Consider the following 19647-nt stretch of genomic DNA (forward strand, 5'->3'; position numbering starts at 1 on the left):
AACAATATAACATACATTTATACATTTAAATGCAGTTATTTTCTATAAATGTCACAAAATTATTGGTCTTCAATGAAACAGAAGCAGATGTTTCCTTATTTGTTATATTTTATTATATATTATACTATACTTTATTAATATACAGTAATATCTAAGTTGATATTAAAGTAGAGATTTATTATATAAATATGTACAATACATACTATATTACTGTATATTCCAATAAATATAAACCAGGGTTAAGCAAGGTATTCAATCTTATGAGGGGTATAGGGTGTATATACCTTTTTATTGCATTTTTAAATGGCAATTTTTTTAAATTTAAAAATCCAGAGAGTCATAAAAAATCTTTAAGATTCCTTAAATACTGAATATTTCCAAATAAATAGAAGGAAATGATCTAATTTCATAGAATATTTTCTTAAATTAAAAAAACTAAATTTTGACAATAATTTTATAAATAATAAATAATTCTGCCTACTAATTAGTGTAAAATTAAAAAATAATTAATAAAAATATTAATGTTTACAGTATAATTTTAATTATTTTAAAATAATTTTCTACTTACAACATAATTATTTTATTGAACAAATAGTTTTTAGTTACATATTTTTAATTAGATTTTTATCTTTACCTAAATTTTAATGCAATACTAATTATTTTCAGTTAATATATTGACTTAATTAATTCTTTAATTGAAAACAATTATTTTTTTAACTAAAATTTTAAAAATAGATAATAATTTTGTATTTAAAACGTAAAAATAATGAATAAAACATTACTATATATATAGTATATTTTATTATTCTTATTATATCTTATTATATTCTTAATTATCTAAAATTAATATTTTACTTTTAATATAATTATTTTTTTTCTAAAAATAGTTAATTTATAATATTTTAATTTTATATTTTTAATAAAATTATGTAATATTTAGATTTTTACGTAATTTTAACTAATTTACTTAATAATTTAATTTAAATATGTTAAAACTTATTTAATTTTTAAAATTTGAGAATAATTTTAGCTCCCAAATTTAGGCGAAAATATTTTTTATTTGGTCAAAAAGTCTGGGGGTAAAATACCAAAATCTCGATTTTAAGGGGGGGTAAACTGGTCATACCCTACCCCTTTGCTTAACTTTGATATAAACATAATGTCATATTATTATCAAGTTTGTTAATTTCAAGCTTATCTTATTGTGAAATATTGTCAACATTTGTATAAATATTTTGAAATTATACATATTTTATACGTATATTTTTATTCAATTGATATATTTGTTGAAAAAAGGTTATTTAATATTATTAGTTTGTAGAATATACAGTATTTACTTTAATGTTTGTATAATATGTTAAGTATTATTAGTTTACTCTAAAATTTAGTATTAATATAAAATATTAGTTATATTTTATTATATATGAAAGTATTATTATTTAAAAACAATTATTTTTAGTATTTTATTCACAAACAAATTTTTAGATTTTTTTTATATTAAGTTAGTATTGTCTGGAAAAATAATGTTTTATCTTTTAAAAAACATTTGGTCAAAATGACTGACAAAAGTTTATTTATTTATTTTTTGAATTAATTTTAACTTACTTTATATTTGGTGATGGGGTGGGTGACCATAGAAATGAGTGAGTATGGGAGTGGGTGAGAAATGATAAAAAAGCACAAACATAAATATTAAATTTATTTTTTAAATGTTTGTTCTAATAATGTTATATAACAATTAGGTTTCAGGAAAATAATGAGACTTTTGTCTTTTAAAAAACGCAAAAAATATCAGCATTGATTACATCAAAAAAATGTTTTTGCAATTTCAAAATTAGATAAACTTTTTCTTTACTATGTTATTAGTTCTGTATTATATACATTGTTTATTTATCGTCAATTAAATTTATTTTTAAAAATTATTTGTCTTATTTAATAATTTAATGAAATAAATAATTTTATAATTATTGAAATAACTATTAATTAGAATTTAAAAAATATTACTGTATTTATTAATAAGTATTCATTAGTATTCCTCTTGACTACCAAACTATGTTTGATTTCAAAATATTTAGAACAATCCGTAAAACATAATCTTTGTTTGCAATGAATTGTCATATATTTATTGTGTTAATGTGTTGTACTGTACGCTAAAATAAAAATTTAATTACTTAATTGTCTTTAAGATCGATTAATACATTTATGTATATAAATAATAATTCTTAAAAATATTTAATATTGCTATTTATTCAAAATTAAAATTATATTATATAATGTATTAATTTCAATATAGATTGGCAATTTAGAAACAATTAGCAAATATTTAAATTAACATAAATATAAAAATTATTAATTCAAGTCATCAATCATTAATAGTGAAAATGATTGAAAACAGCAATTTTGTGGTTAAATACAGTACTAACTTATAATTGGGAAAAAGTCTATACATTAGAAGCTCTGAAAGTGTGTGATAAAGGAATTTATTGAATCTATGAGCACATGATTAGAGAGTGTCAGTCATTGCACAACAAAATAGTTTACTTTAAACATAAATCCATTGCCTGTCATCAGTGATAAGTGTTTCGCTTTATTGTTATACAGGTTTTACATTACTTTTAAGGTTAACAAAAGGCTTTTCTTATAAATCCTCGACTATTTCCGGAACTAAAGAATTTATGCAATAATAACATCTAAAGTGTAGTTAGTCTGCACTCAATTCCATACATGAGCTGACATTCCTGTGCTCTACATTTTGTTTAAACATTACATTTTTTGCTAACAATTTTCACTTTTTGCTTTCAACACGTTTTATATTTATAATATTTTAGAGATATTTGTTATATGATTTTTTTAAAGAAATCTTTTTTAAAAATAAAGATATATTTGCCATAAATATATCTTAATAATTATTAAAAATAATTACGATATTGTTATTATTATATTATAATTAAAATTTTCAATTGCAGAAAATATAATACTTAATTTATAATAAAGAATAATTAAACAAAATACAACTATAATTATAAAAATAAATTAACAAAAATATTAAATCATAAAATGATAAAATGATTTATAAAATTATCAAACCCTAGAATCATGTAATGTTTAGCCTTAACTCATGAATCATTAGATGTAAAGTTAATAATTACAAATCACTGCTTGAGTTGAGGTATAATATAATGAAAGTCTATCCAAAACGTGAGTCTAACTCTAAACACCAAACATTAGATATTAATAATCTTTTAACTTTAGCCTTAATTTTGAGTAGTTTTCTCATCAATGATCATCATTTAACAACTATTAGGATTACATTCTTTATATTTTTCTCAGCTCTCTCTCTCTCTCTCTCTCTCTCTCTCTCTCTCTCTCTCTCTCTCTCTCTCTCTCTCTCTCTCTCTCTCTCTCTCTCTTTCTCTTCATTCTCTCCTTAATTTTGATATTTGTTTTCAGTAACTGTTATGTAATCTATAATTTAATTTATAATTTTTTAATTACCGGTAATAAAATTATTTAGTATTAATATTGAGAATTTTACTTTATTTAATTCCTTCTAATTTTTAAATAACAAATTATTGTATTAATTTATATAAACAAATTAAATTAATTATAAAAATCTACATTACTATTTATATTTGTTATTTTAATAAATATATTAATAAAATAGATTTGGTATTAAATTAAAACAATATATAAAAGTTTGATAGTTAAATATAGAGTATCAACATTATAAAGTTGGTGTCAATATAATGATGTGGTCGTACAATATAATGGCGGACCTGTTTATACAATACGAGCCATAATTCATAAGGACAAGGAAAGGGAGGAATATGGCATTTGAGGCATTATTTGTATCAGTAGTGCTTTCAATGCATGACTTCTCTATTTCATTAGCAATAATATGATAAGCGGCTAAACAGTGGTGTTTGAAGTCATAGCTGAACATTGCCTGAGCACTCATAGCCGGTGGGAAATTATGATTATATAAAAAATGCTCAAATGGTCATTAGGTTTAGTAGTTTTAGTAGTTGTCATCGTTATTGTTGTCCGCATAAACACTAGCTTTCATTTTTTGCCCAAAGGTTTTGACGACTTTAGTCATAAACTGTGGACAATATGATAGAGAAGAGAGACCTAAAAGCTATCAGTGAACTGATTTTGAGCTCATTTTTTTCACTCCCTATTAAAATTTGAGACCAAATAACAGGATAACGCTATACAGTATAGCATTTCAGTTTATAAATGTATGCCTCGATGTACTGTATGTGTGTGTGTTTGTATGGGTGTATGACTGGCCTTATTGTCAAATGTCTGAACAGGCGATGGCCTCCAACTAAACGGAACTCATGACCACATTTACACTGCCTTTTAATTCACTCATTCGACTGAAAATATTATATAAAAGACTCTCTCTTTACAGTTTACGAGCTCTGCCTATGAGTGCAATACATAACATAACCGCACTGTAATATACCACCAAATATATGACAGCACTGACACCACCAAAAATTTTACTCTTTTATTTCAATATAACTAATATAGGGGACAACCAAGTCATCATTGTTTACAATTACTCTTTATATTATTAAAATATAAAAAGCAATACACCTTGACAATTTTATAATTAATACAATGTGTAAATATACATTAGTTAATTTGAAATTTAGTTAATAAATAATCAAATATAAAACAATTTCATTTTAACCATTCATAAATATGTAAGTTTTTAAAAAAAATAATTTAAATAATATGAAACCAAATTTTTAACATTTTTAAGAGATAATGTTATTCAATGAAAACATAAATGCTAAAAATAAAATTATGAATGCAATTTTTAAATAAATATTTTGAAATAAAAATTAATATACTAAAAATAAAAAGTGACTCTGTTTATTAATTATACAGTACTACTGTATATTGTGACGGTTAGTTTCATTGTATTATTGAAGTATGATATATAATATATACAAAATATAATTATACATAAATATAAATTAAATAAATTAAACTATTTAATAACTAAACAAGTATTATTTATTATTAATATGTATTTTTAATTTAAATATAAATAACAAATAACATAAAAATATAATATAAGTTTATTAAAATGTTTTTATTTGTAATAAGAATAGATAATTTTAAAAAATGATTATATAATTTTGATACAAATTAGAAATTGAAAAATTTAAATATTCTTAAAAAGTATTACAAATAAATCTAAAAAATTATTATATTTTAATAACTATCATGTTTTAAACTAAATTAAAACCAAAAGTACCGACAATGCCTTTATAAAAATGCGTTAAACTTTTTTTTGTTAACTTTGATGATTATGTGTATAATATTTGCAATAAATGAGTGAAACGATGGTACAGTCGTGATGAGGCCAACCCAACCATAAGAAGTCACCACAAACTTTATGCAGCTATCAGTGAACACATTTGTGAGTGCATTACATTTGGAAGCTTTGGTTCATGAGGTCAACTCAGAGGTCTATCATTCATTGTGGTCCTCCCTGTCCTCCCTTTCTTTAATTTAGTTGAATAGCGCCGTCACGTAACTGACGATCGAAAGGGATTACCAGAAAAAATCGGATTCTTTTTTGCTTATTATTAAAGTCAGTCTTTTGTAAGTCTAAACAACTAAAAGGCATCACTTGTTTAATATATTTGACTCTCGATTGCATTTTTCATTTGTATTTTGTTTGTTTTTATTTTACTATTCTTTAACCTAAAGATTAATGGATATAATGTTTTTATTTTTGGACAACACATTTCAAAGTAAATTATTTTAAGTAAATATTTACTATAATATAATATACCATTAAATAGTTAATTAATTTAATTTAATTGTAAAAATTAAATTATATTATAATTAAAAGATTTATACATTTAAATAACATTATAAGGATAACTTTTAAGTTTCACAAACACTCATTTTAAGTAAGTTTTTTTTTGAGTAAATAATATTAATATTTAAATAATGTAAAAACATAATTATCAATAACAATAACTTTTAAACATTACTGTATAACAAATTTTGGTCAACAGATTGTCCGATAAGCTATTATTGTGAATAAATCTATAATTTTTGAATTATAGTCATATGAATTGAAAATCTGAATTCATACGATTATAATTTGCATTGTTTTTGACCGGAAATACTGGTCTGCAATACTATTGTTGCAATTTCTATATGAAAAAGTTAAATACATTTTGTGGTCATTTATATTTGTAGTTTGAAATTGATGGAAAGGGTCAACAATGATAAAGCTTAAACATCAAAAGTACATAACTGACCAAAGCATACATACTGTACTATACATGCATTCAATGAATCGGCACATGAGTTGCCTTTTATGTGTAATTTGGTATTTATAGACACCAAAGGACTGCTCTTTTTCCATATATTCAAATCTATGGGAAAACTTCGCCAAAAAGTTCAATACTTTCTCTCTTTTTGATAGATTTTGTTAGTCTTTTTTGCAAATTCATTGACCGGATATTTATAATCCTTTACCTATTTTGACAAAATCAAAATCTTTTTATTGATTTTCATACAGCTGTACACAAATCATACACACTATAAATTATAATTTATATTAGTATTACTTTAAAAACACTAAATAATACAAACATTTTTAGTTTTTTAATAATTTTTAGTTAAATTAATGCATTAACTAAAGTTTATAAAAATACTTATATAAAGTTTTATACCTCTATGAATACATTAAATTATAGTAATAATATTTAAAACTTATTTAAGTTAATCAATATAACTACTGTATGTATTATATTTTGTTAAACTGTTTATTATTTTTATTGATATTAATTTTGTTATTTTAAATAAATAAAAAATATGTGACTACATTTATAAAAATATATATAATAAATAGCAAAATAAACAGTTATTTGTAAATATTAATGATACACACATTGGCATATGAACCCTGATCTCAAATGAAAGACCGCCAGTAGAGCTAACTGACCATCAGAGTTATGAGACTCCCGGTGCTGACTATTTGCAGACAGACACGCCTCATAGCACCGACTGTTAGACACATTTAGTAGAGCCTGTGGTGAAGCCATGAAAAGCCAAATAATATTGAGACACATAATTGGGTTGAGTAGTAGTGCACCCAATACTACCCAATACTACCCAATAATCGTTGGATTGAAATCTTTGTGCTGAACTCAGTGCACATTCTTTTCAATATTCAAAACACAAATAAATGTATATTTTTGTGAACTTGTTTGCGACCCCTACTATGATATTTGACACTTATATGCAGCTCATGTATGTATAAAACAGGGACCCGGTTATGGCATGACTGCAGGAGAAGGTTACCAATATGTAAGCCCTAAAAACATATACATTATATACTGTATACTGTAGTGTTATAAGACATTTGAGTTGTGGCCCAACAACAGTCCCAACACTGAAAAAATCAAAAGAAATGCGAGACTTAACACGTTTTCGCATTAAAATCTAATATGCAATACATTATTATTGAAATATCTGTTTATAACTTATCAAATATATTGCATATACCATATAATAGTTGAGTCTTAGGTTGCATTGGTGTCTCGGCCCCTATACTCATGTCATGGTTGCCAACCGTATGATTTATGACCAGATTCTCAACCAAAAAGCCAGTCCCTAATAAACGGTGACTCAACATAACTAACATAACTTATTGCTATTATTTGAGACCTTTTGCGTTAAAAAATAACTGAAATTATAATGGATTGTCAAATGAAAAACACTTATTATTTGTAAATATCATATAAGTTATATGTTTGACAATAATATAAGACAATATATTTTTATAGTTATCGTATAATATAAACTTACATTATTATAGTTTTGTTTGTCAAATAGTTTGATAGTTAGACCAAAAATTAATTTTGTTTAGTTTCGGTCGCTTTAGTCGTCAGTATTATTATTATTATTATTATTAATCGGATGATGCGCTCAGTTAAACAATGTCTGCATTTACTACTTGTTTGCCATACAATCATTGAAAGTATGGTTTACCACTGATAAGAGGATACCCTTCATAAACAAACCAACCACTCATTCATGTATTTCTATTATTATATCAATGCTATTAAACTTATGATACATTGCATTCACTAATATTTATAGTAATAAATGATGCTATTCTTTACTTTAACTTCAGTTTATTAGCAACTAATATATTATATAATAATAATAATGTGCAAAACTTTTTAATATGTAATCATTTTTCTTAAAATTCATTTTATTAGATTAAAATAAATAATAATAATAATAATAATTAAGAATTAATCTGAAAAAATGAATGCTTAATTTTTAAACAATATAGATTTTTTAAATTATCATTTAACATTGTCTAAGTTACACATTTAGCATATTAATTTACACATAAAGCTTATACACACACACTTAATTTTTATTATTATATTAATTAACTAAAAATAAAATTCTATAATATAAAATTAATTGAATAAAAAAATGCAATCTCAATGAAAAAAAAAATTTTTCTTAATAATACTACTGATAGACCATTTTACATCTAATGTTTTTTAAAGTTATTTAAAATATATAAAATTAATACAGTATATATTACTGTAAATGTTAAATGAATTTTAAATAAAACTCAATTTTATAAAACTTATTGCATGACATTATAAACAATTAGTTCATTTAGTTATTTTGATGTACAGTAATAAAGTAATAAATTATGTTTCTGTTTATAACAAGTTTTAATTCTATTTAATCAATATTAATAAATTAAATACAAATTATATTTTGCATTATTTATGTAATAAATAAATTTTGAAAACTGCGTTTTGTTTAATAAATTTTGTGTGTTATTAAACTGATCTGTAAAAATGTAAGCATTATAACTATTTGGTATTGTTGAATGTTATGCTAAGTATACTTGCATTATTTTTTGTTGTTGATGTACCTAGATTATTATTTAAATATTTTATTTTTAAATAATTTATTGGTTATTTTTAAATAAATTTCTTGTTTAATTAGCACTATTCAAATATTAATATCAATGTAGCAATTTAAACAAAATACTAAAAGTTAATTATATTTTATTTTATAAAACATAATAAATATAAGATTATACCATACAGTACTAGACAATACAATGAGTTACAAGAAAATATTGAAAATATCTTAAAAACTAGTTAATCAATCTTAATTTTATTTTTTTTGTAAATTCTAGCTTAATACTTTCCATTTAAGATACAATTATTAAATTTTTATATCTAAGAAAGTTTTAAACATAAAAATATAATTATTAAAAAAAGCTAGACATTTTTCAAATAATAAACAAAAATACAGTAGATTAATTAATATCTAAAATTCTATATAAGTTAGTTAAATAAAATAAATGGATGAAATGTTTTATTATAAATATAAAATTTATTTCTATTAATAAAATTACAAAATACATAAAGACTTCATTTTTATAAATAATGTTAATAATGAAATTATTTTTTCAATAGCTATTAAGTATATTTTCAAATGTTAAAACTCACATGAAGTTAAACTAAAAATACAATAATTTAACATTAACTGAATTCGATTATCTCATACAGTTTTCAAAATATTAAGCTTTTATTAATTTTACTTTATAATATCTTTTATGATCAAAAATTTTTTTAATTAAAAAATATATTTATTGTTTCTTATATGGCAATTATTATGCTAAAAATAACAAAAATCAGAATCAATATTGATTTAGCAGTTTTTAAGAAATTTAATATTTTCCTGTACCTCATTGTTTTGTCCACAACTGTATAGTATATATAAATTTATTATTTATGATATATTTATACCATTACATGGATTTGTATTTATTGGATAATTTAAAATTTGGCAAACTTTCATATATTATTATTAAACAATGTGTGTTATTTTATTGTATTAAAAATTGTATTATTGAATTTTATTATTTTTTATAATCGTTGTAAAACAATAAAATATTATTTATTAATAAATCAAATTTTATCATTATATGTTATTATACGTTAACAAAATGTTGAGAGACAATAAAAATTAAAACTTTATTTTAGTTTACATCAATTTAGTTTTTTGTCATTCAAGTAGATATTACATTAACTTAAAATTTTATTATTTTTGTTCTATAATTTAGAAGTTATTTTTTATAATTTTAGTGTAACATTATTTTCACAAATAAAATATAATAATACATAAAGCAAATAAAGAATCAATTTTTATGTAGTTTGCTTAAAAATTGATGATATGTTTTATATTAAATATTTAGGCAATAAACTAAAACAATTTTATTATTGAAATATGAATTTTAATTTACTATAATTTAAAAAAGTAAAATTTTAATTTATTTAATATTACTGAATATAAAAATTAAAACATTATTTTAAAATCACATAATATCTAATATAAAATTAGATTTGAAAATTAATTCTGTTATTTTTTTAAAAAATTTTGAATTGTTTTATTATATAATTTAATGTAATCTAAGTAAAGAATTAACAAAAATCTTAAATAAGTTAAGCAATTGTTGTGAGAAAAATCAGTGCGATTTGAGTCCAATTATATGTATATTTCAAGCGCGACAAACAATTTATGTATTGAAACAAATATTTCTTTCAATTTTTAAGCCGGTTTTGGGACTAATGTTTAAAATTAGATATTTTATGATATTTTATTTGAACGGCAGTGAAGTGCACGCAAATAACAGGTCGTCCATGAGATTACTGTAATTGTTATTATCCCGAAACCTAACAAATATAATACTATTTTTAAAGAAAAAGGTTAAAGAATTTGCCCAAAGGAGTGACAGGTCAGTGATCTCTGCTCTTAAATGGGGGAGTAATAGTGCGCTCAGGTATTCATGTATACACCACTTCATACTATCATTACTTGTCAAACATCATAACATTTTTCAATCAATTATAACTATCACTTTGTCTAATATTTATCAATCTATTTTTTCTAAGCAATTTAAACACAAATTTTTACAATAATTAAATACATTTTAATAATTATAAATAATAAAAATTATTATTAGAATTAGTCAATAATAATATAGGAAAATGTCAAATAGTTTGATACATTTGGCTTATGGATACAGATCATTACATTTACATTTTCATCTCCTTTCCTGCCATAGCTGTCCACTTCCGGCACCAATACAGTAGACATAGAGAATCCAAATAAATGTCAGTACAGATGACTCCGGTTTGTATCGTTTTGTCGTCTATTTGTAGTCATTGACTCCATTGTCCAAAATGTAACTCTTAATCGCAAATATCCAACATTTACTGTATATTCAAATATTTTTCAAAAACACAATATATTGTTATCATGTATTAAAAATATATCTTTCTATGTTATTACTATTTTTATGTTTTTTATAATTACTATTCACTTAATATAAGTATAAATTAGTTTTATATAATTTTTAAATAACCTTTTTTTTATAAATTAATGGTTATTATGTAAATTACATAATATTTATAAGTTAGGTGTTTATAAAGAAATATTTGGTATTGTCATTATGTTTTCAATCATTTAGTATTATTCTTGTTTATAATTTTTGACATTCAAAACATCATTATTAAAATCTTAGACTGAAAAAATCATTGCTTATGCATTTTTATGTGAATATAATTTACTTAAAATTGTTTTTCATAATTTCTGTTAAGATATATAAAATTACAAAATTGTTTTACAAATACAACATAACACAAAAAATTGTTTCCTTTTTGTAATATTTTTATAATTTATGAAATAATTTAATGAACTCATATTAATATGCAATGAATAAAAAGGTCTAATTGTGAATTCAGTAATAACAACAACAATAATAGTTTGACTTAAAAGTTAGACACTATTATAATAAGTTGTTATCATTAGAAATGAGTGTCACAAAGGAAGTCACTTCGATATTATAATGTTTTTAATGTCATGAACTCAACTAATTATAAACATGTAGATCACGTACTCATACCTTACAATCATTACAACTACATGTCCTAAGGCTTACATCAACTTATTCTTGTCGTTCAAGCATTTCATAACTCTCTGAGATTTTCTATTATATACTACTGTATAAAGAGTGGACTTATATGACAAATATAATTCATTGAATGATATTGTGATATCATTTTTAGGTGAATCTTATTTAAACAATTATTATATTGCAGTTTAACATAAAAGTTAACATAATCTAGATATATATTATTTTTAGACTGAATATTTTATATTGTATTTTTTGTTACATAACCTGTTATTGTAAAGCATTAAAATTGGTCTCTGATCTCAAATGTTAAGTGTTTTTGCACCTAAAGACTCGTTGATGTCATGCCCTGAAGGCCATGTATTTGGTTGAGTGAGTCATTTAAATAGGAGTCAAAAGTCAAAATGACCTCTTGTTTGACCTGTCATTCCCTACAAGACTCACAATCGTTGCATTGTTATGACTTATAAGTGATGAAGTGTCGGTAGTTTTTTTTAAACTAATTACCTGTAAAAATAAAATGAATATTACTTACTTGATTTATGTTAATTATTTTAGTTAACCTAACTTACTATCTTATTGAAAACTAATTTTTTAAAATATTTATATATTTACACTAAATATATTACATAATTATAATTAGCGGATGATTTTTTGTTTTGTTTTAACAAATAACAATCAAATAAACGTTAATTAGTCTTAACATAAAGTGTCAAACAGTGATTATATGTTACAACACGTAAATAGTTTACAGTATTATTATTAATGTATTATTTGGTGTATTAAATACTGTTTATATATTGTATATACAGTACAGTATAATATGTATTATATTTAGAGTTTGTGTATATTATAAAAATAGCATATAATATATAAGAGAAATACCTAAAGTTTGTGCCACAAAAACCAAAGTACTAAATGCTTTGTGAATAATTAATTTGGTCTTTCCGTTAGATTAGCCGACTGTGACTTATTGTTTTGTCACAATCTCTCAGTGTTACACTCAATATGTTTATATTAATTCAATATTCAAATATTTTATAATTATTTAGTTTATGTATTCACTTGATTAAGTAAATTATTGCAAACTTTTAGCATACATACAGTATTTTACAATATATTGGTTTATTATATATAATATTTATATTCCAATGTGTTTATTGCTTAACTAACTTTATATTGTTTTTATTTGTAATTAAAAAACAAATTAAATGCTTTTTTATGAAATCATTAAGTGATATTTTTTAGATGTTAAAATACATAATAAAAAACATTAAAAATAGAATTGTAATAAATTTCAATTTTATCATTATTTCAAAAGATGTGAACATAACATAGTTTTTATAATATATATATTTAAGTGACAAACAAAGCAATTGACAATTGGTTTGAATGGTGTGAGCAATAAAGCGACCGAATTCTCATTTCCTGCTCTTCACTGTTGTTGTCATTTCAGCAAAAGAGTCACATTTACTGAGTCCATGATTTTCTATGCTATCAGTGCTCGTTATAAACCGAAATCTTCAACCTTAACACCAAATGCTATATTCAATTGATATACAAATAAAAACTTTTGGTTACACTCCACTGATAATAGGTTTCCCTTTTCTATCTATATATTTTACAAACACAAACACACACACAATTTATTATCTGCTACTACTTGTGTGTGTATATGTATGTGTGTGTGTGTGTGTGTATGTGTATGTGTATGTGTATGTGTGTGTGTGTGTGTGTGTRTGTGTATGTGTATGTGTATGTGTATGTGTATGTGTATGTGTATGTGTATGTGTATGTGTGTGTGTATGTGTGTGTGTATGTGTGTGTGTATGTGTGTGTGTGTGTGTGTGTGTGTGTGTGTGTGTGTAGATATATTTGTGAAAAGTATATTTAGTAAAAAGAGAGGGAAGGGATGAATGGTTGAAATTCCATGTTATCTCTCCCATATCGGAGCCAACTTATGGTCAAAAGAGAAGTTATATTTTGATATTTATGTAAAACAAGTGCAAAAAATTAAAATACTTCAAGTATTTAAAGAATATTCGGTGAGAACAGGCTTTTAATGACTGATGCGTTAAATTGTTATCAATTTTAAAGATCTTTTATATAGTAAATGAAAGTCAGAGCTTTTGAACAAATGTGTTGTACGACTATTGTATTGTTATAACGCTTATAATAAACTTAGTTTACAAATGTTATAACAATTGTGTTTAGCTCACTAACAAATAGACCTGTCATTGACTACCACTGACCATAGAATTATAATAAACACAACGATCCCAATGATCCCCATGAGCTCACTCTTCACTTATTATATTTCTAGTGGAGAGTAAAAATCGGAAACCCTTTTAGATATTGAATGACTACACAGATATGTTGTGTACTATTTAGAGTATGAAAAAGTGGTTTATAGGGAATAGTGTTTATCTATAGTAGGGTTATATTGCCTGTATTACTAATATTGCTAATTGATGTGCTCTGAGATGAGCACATAAATGGATGACTGATTTGATGAACAGACTCCAAGAACTCATATCTCTAACCACTTTTCAATAAGTAGTGATTTGCCTCCACTTATGATATATCATATAATTTATAACTTTATGAGAGTTACGTTTTCAAACATTCAAATCTCTCTCTCTCTCTCTCTCTCTCTCTCTCTCTATATATATATATATATATATATATATATATATATATATATATATATATATATATATATATATATATTAGGCACTTGTGAACTATAACTTATAAATATTCAATATTTGATTTCATCATATTTTGTTCACTTTCACATCTGCCACATTATCAACCATAATATATATATATATTGTATGTATAATACATTTATATATAAGTTTGAAATTAGTTGAACAAATGCGTTCAACACCACTGTTATAACACATTCATATTATATATGAGATTCTCAACAATACAATACACAATCTCTCTCTCAGTCAATATATGTCTATATCTGATTCAACCATTGTTTCTCATATATACAAGTCTAGTGATCGACTCATTTCTATAATTCATTTTCATATGAATTTATTTTTGGCCAATTCGTGTATTTCGTGATTTAAAGAGACGGCACATACAGTAAAGTATTATATATTTTCTGTTTCATAAGGCATTGGGAGCACAGAGAGTAAAGCAGTTACAGTAGTAAATGCATATAAGGCTAAGGATGTAAATGCATATACGGTCCTAAATCGTGCGGTTATGTGGTTTGCCTCCCCTTTATATATGCATATATTTCAGGCTATTTTGATTAATATTTTTCGCTTCGGGAGTCCCTTTTCATAATGGGGGTTCTCCTAAAGGGGATAAAACTCTCCGTCTCTCTCTCTCTCTCTCTCTCTCTCTCTCTCTCTCTCTCTCTCTCTCTTTGAGAGTAAAAGAGAGCATAGAAAGAGAAAGATGGCATATATTAAACTATTATATTGCTGTATATTTGAGGTTTGCAGCGATAATGTCTGAGTCAGTTATGCATCACTTTGACTAAACCCACACTACAACACAAACCAATACAGCAATTGTTTGATATTAAAAATGATTTCATTATAAGTCGGTCACAGAGAGTGCAAATGTGTTATGCATTTTGTCATATAATTTAATAGTGAAAATATTATTTAAATTTTATTTATTTCTATTTAATGCAATGAATGTTTACTTTCATTGTTTATTATATATATGTTAAATATAAATATATTGCAACCTTCTTGTTATCAATCGATATCAATGTTAAAAATATTAATAAATTAAGAGTTTTGCTGTCTTATAGTAAATACAAAACATGTCATTCAATTCATATGTTTATTAATAGCAAAATGTTTGATAAAATAGTAATTTTAATGAAGTGTAGGATAGCTCTTGAAAACTAGTGATAAGTGATTAGTTGATCACACAGTGGATGCCTTTCCAGATTAAGTGCAGTCATTAACAGTTATATAGTTAAAGGATTGTGTAATGTCAGCACATAGTTAGTGATAGTGGCAATGTTGGCAATGTTGGTACTGTTTGTAATGTTGGTGTTAATGCCAGTGCCAATGTGTCAGTACTTGTGATCATTATTTAGTTGTGTTCATCACTGGTATTGTTTGATTGTCTGACGTCTGAATATTAGGGGCGGTGTTCATGCGTTGCGTTGGTTTACAATGGCTTTCAATGGCATAAGCATTGATCGGTGAGCTCTGGTAGTGCTGTAAGTCATGCCCTGATTGCCTGAGGCCACGACCGCCACTCTCAGCCATTATAACCGCTAATATGATTGTTGAACTGCAAAGCCATGCAAAGGCAACCCATAGCAGACTTTGTCTCTGCAGTTCTGGTGCTCCTAATTATTGAAACAAACTTTCATACCTACCATACCATACCATACCATACCATACCATAGCATATCATAATATACTACTATAGTCCATGATATATCCACTATAGTATCCATGGCTACAATCAAGTGTCAAGGTTCAGATCAACACTAAACACAAAGATGTGAACCACTCTCTGAATATATGCCCTCATATTGTACCTCCTTTTCCAAAGATCAGGGCGTTTACTCTTCACGCGTCGCCTCTATCATCCCAGTGCTAACACATTGCCATTTATCTAACTGACCGTAATATTGTTGAAGCAATTCATAACATTTATTTATATGTATACTATTTACTACATTACTATACTTATTGTCCACACATTATCATCAAACTTGTTATTATAGTATATAAAGTCTCAGTACTTATCAACTAATAATCATATGATTGCAACAAATCATTAATGCTTTTAATTATTATTTTGATTGTCAAGTGTTAGACATTTTGGTCATCACTGTTGGTCACCACAGACTGTTGGTATAGTTATGCGCTAATGGTATGTGCAATTTGAGGCCTCTTTTTTAAGTAGTATTGTGCGGGACTTACGCACAAACTTTAATAGACTTAAAGATATTGTTGTATACAATGCAAAGTCAGCAACGGCTACAACAACATGAAGACAACAACAACAACAACAAGTAAGGCCTGCCTATCAGTAAGCAGACCTCAACCAACTTAACCTTGGGATCATCATTTAGCAGCAGTTGGGGGGAGTTTACTATAACCAGTGTTCACATACAGTGCAAGAGAGTGGTGTCTAACACTACAAGAGAGTCACTTCAAGAGTGAGACCACAACAGTCTCGTTGTATTTCAATGTCTTCAATGCTACACAACTCTGACTTCACTTCTTTATTAACAAGTTTTTCAAACCAACAAATATTTTAAGACTTTTTTTTATTTTTTTGTTTTACTTTTTTAAAATATTTAGTTAATATTAAATATTAGAAATGTGTCGATTTTTTAATCATTTATTTTATAATTTGTTATTGTTTAATAATATTAATAAAAATAATTATGAAAAATATGAAAATTTCAAGAATTAAAGATAAATATGTAATTTTATTGAATTAATTAAATAATATATTTATAATGTATTGGACTCGTAGTGAAACCTGAAATCTTTTTAATAATAATACAAATAATGATGAATGAAATGAAAGGCAAAGTTTGATTTGTGAAGTGAAAGACGGATTCACTACAAGAATAATCATTAGCTTATTATTAGTCATACCATACGAAACATTCCTAACCATAATAATAGTAATAATAATATTATTATTATTATTATAATTGTGACCATCAGTATGGCACTGGTAGCGTCAGCCATCAACTCATGGCGTGGAGAATCACATTCTGGTTCAATAGAGAGTGACCTCCACAGCAGTTCTTCAGCCAACGGCACTGTCGCACAGCCGCCGACGCCTTCTTCGGGTGATAAAAGTGCTCAACATATTGAATGTGTAGTTTGTGGTGATAAGAGCAGTGGTAAACATTACGGGCAGTTCACATGCGAGGGCTGTAAGTCTTTTTTTAAGCGCAGTGTCCGCCGCAATCTGAACTACACGTGCAGAGGTAACAGAAATTGTCCAATAGATCAACACCACAGAAATCAATGCCAATTTTGTCGATTAAAGAAGTGCCTCAAAATGGGAATGAGAAGAGAAGCCGTTCAGAGAGGTCGTGTGCCGCCAACACACGGACATCCACTGACTGGACAGATGGGCGTCGCGCTCACAAACGGCGACTCTCTTAATGGACACTCATATCTTTCAAGTTTTATATCATTACTATTACGAGCCGAACCATATCCCGCATCCCGGTTCTCACAATGTATGCAACCAAATAATATTATGGGTATCGATAACATGTGTGAATTGGCCGCTAGACTACTATTCAGTGCCGTTGAGTGGGCCCGCAATATACCTTTTTTTCCCGATCTTCAAGTCACAGATCAGGTCGGACTTCTCCGACTTGTATGGAGTGAACTATTTGTTTTAAATGCTTCCCAGTGCTCAATGCCACTACATGTGGCCCCTTTACTGGCAGCAGCAGGACTTCATGCCAGTCCTATGGCGGCTGATAGAGTGGTTGCTTTTATGGATCACATTCGCATCTTTCAAGAACAGGTAGAAAAGTTAAAAGCTCTTCACGTGGACGCCGCTGAATACAGCTGCTTAAAAGCCATTGTCCTCTTTACCACCGATGCGTGTGGACTGTCAGATGTGACTCATATTGAAAGTCTTCAAGAGAAGAGTCAGTGTGCTCTTGAAGAATACTGTCGGACTCAATACCCAAACCAACCGACAAGGTTTGGCAAACTATTGCTTCGTTTGCCATCATTAAGGACAGTCAGCTCACAAGTTATTGAACAGTTGTTTTTTGTGCGTTTAGTCGGAAAGACTCCAATCGAGACATTAATTAGAGATATGTTGCTCAGCGGTAGTTCATTCAACTGGCCGTATATGCCATTACAATGATATACATATTATTTATACAATTTATTTAAATACTAATATTAATTATAAAGAGATTTCCAATTTAGCCATTTTTGGACACAATTTATGATATAACATGTATTACTAAATATTATCACAAAATACGTGCCATTATATTAAATATTTTGTTCATCTAAATAATAATAATAATAATAATAATAATAATAATAATAACCTGATAAATAAATAATGGTATTTATGATCAAATGTCATCTATATTGGTGGACACTATACCATCAATAGCTTAAGTTATCAATATTTGTAAGTTGTTTTGTTTATTTTTATTATCATTAATATAATAGAAACATTAACATAAGTTATCTTATAAGTTATACTGTATTAATATTGATTAATATTGATATTAACATAGCAACTATAAAAAAGTATATTTTTATTGTAAATAATTTAATTCAAGGCTTAATTAATTATTTTTTTTAAATCTAATAGACAGTTATTAAATCAAGTGACTGTTTTAAAAGTAATCAAAACTAAAATAAAATCACATAATTTAAATATTACTTTAACTATTGTATATTAAAATATATTAAAGTAAAAATTTTAATGATTAGAAATAAATATGTAATAAATGAAAATAATGGATTAAATATATTATAATTAAAATTTATCAATAGTTTTTTTAAAACTTATTACTATAAATTGTTGCATATATTATAATAATTTTTATGATATTTAAAATTTTAATTTGAATAATACATTTAATACTATACATTACTTATTTTTTTTTATAAAAATACATGTGTCATCAGTAA

General features: G+C 25.3%; 1 protein-coding gene across 1 annotated transcript; it reads left to right on the forward strand.

Moving 5' to 3' along the window:
- Positions 1-17549: 17549 nt before the first annotated feature.
- LOC128958713 (COUP transcription factor 2-like) lies at positions 17550-18859 on the forward strand. Its single transcript, XM_054304619.1, has one exon. It carries the CDS (start codon positions 17687-17689, stop codon positions 18857-18859), a length of 1173 nt encoding a protein of 390 aa, XP_054160594.1. The 5' UTR covers positions 17550-17686.
- The last annotated feature ends 788 nt before the right edge of the window (positions 18860-19647 follow it).

The sequence above is a fragment of the Oppia nitens genome, unplaced genomic scaffold, assembly GCF_028296485.1.
Source record: "Oppia nitens isolate AA-2021 unplaced genomic scaffold, nextdenovo-longstitch-racon4-pilon3 scaffold3_pilon_pilon_pilon, whole genome shotgun sequence".
Classification (NCBI taxonomy): domain Eukaryota; kingdom Metazoa; phylum Arthropoda; class Arachnida; order Sarcoptiformes; family Oppiidae; genus Oppia; species Oppia nitens.

Coding starts and splice junctions, on each gene's coding strand:
- LOC128958713 (XM_054304619.1), top strand. CDS start 17,687: ATGGCACTGGTAGCGTCAGCCATCAACTCATGGCGTGGAGAATCACAT.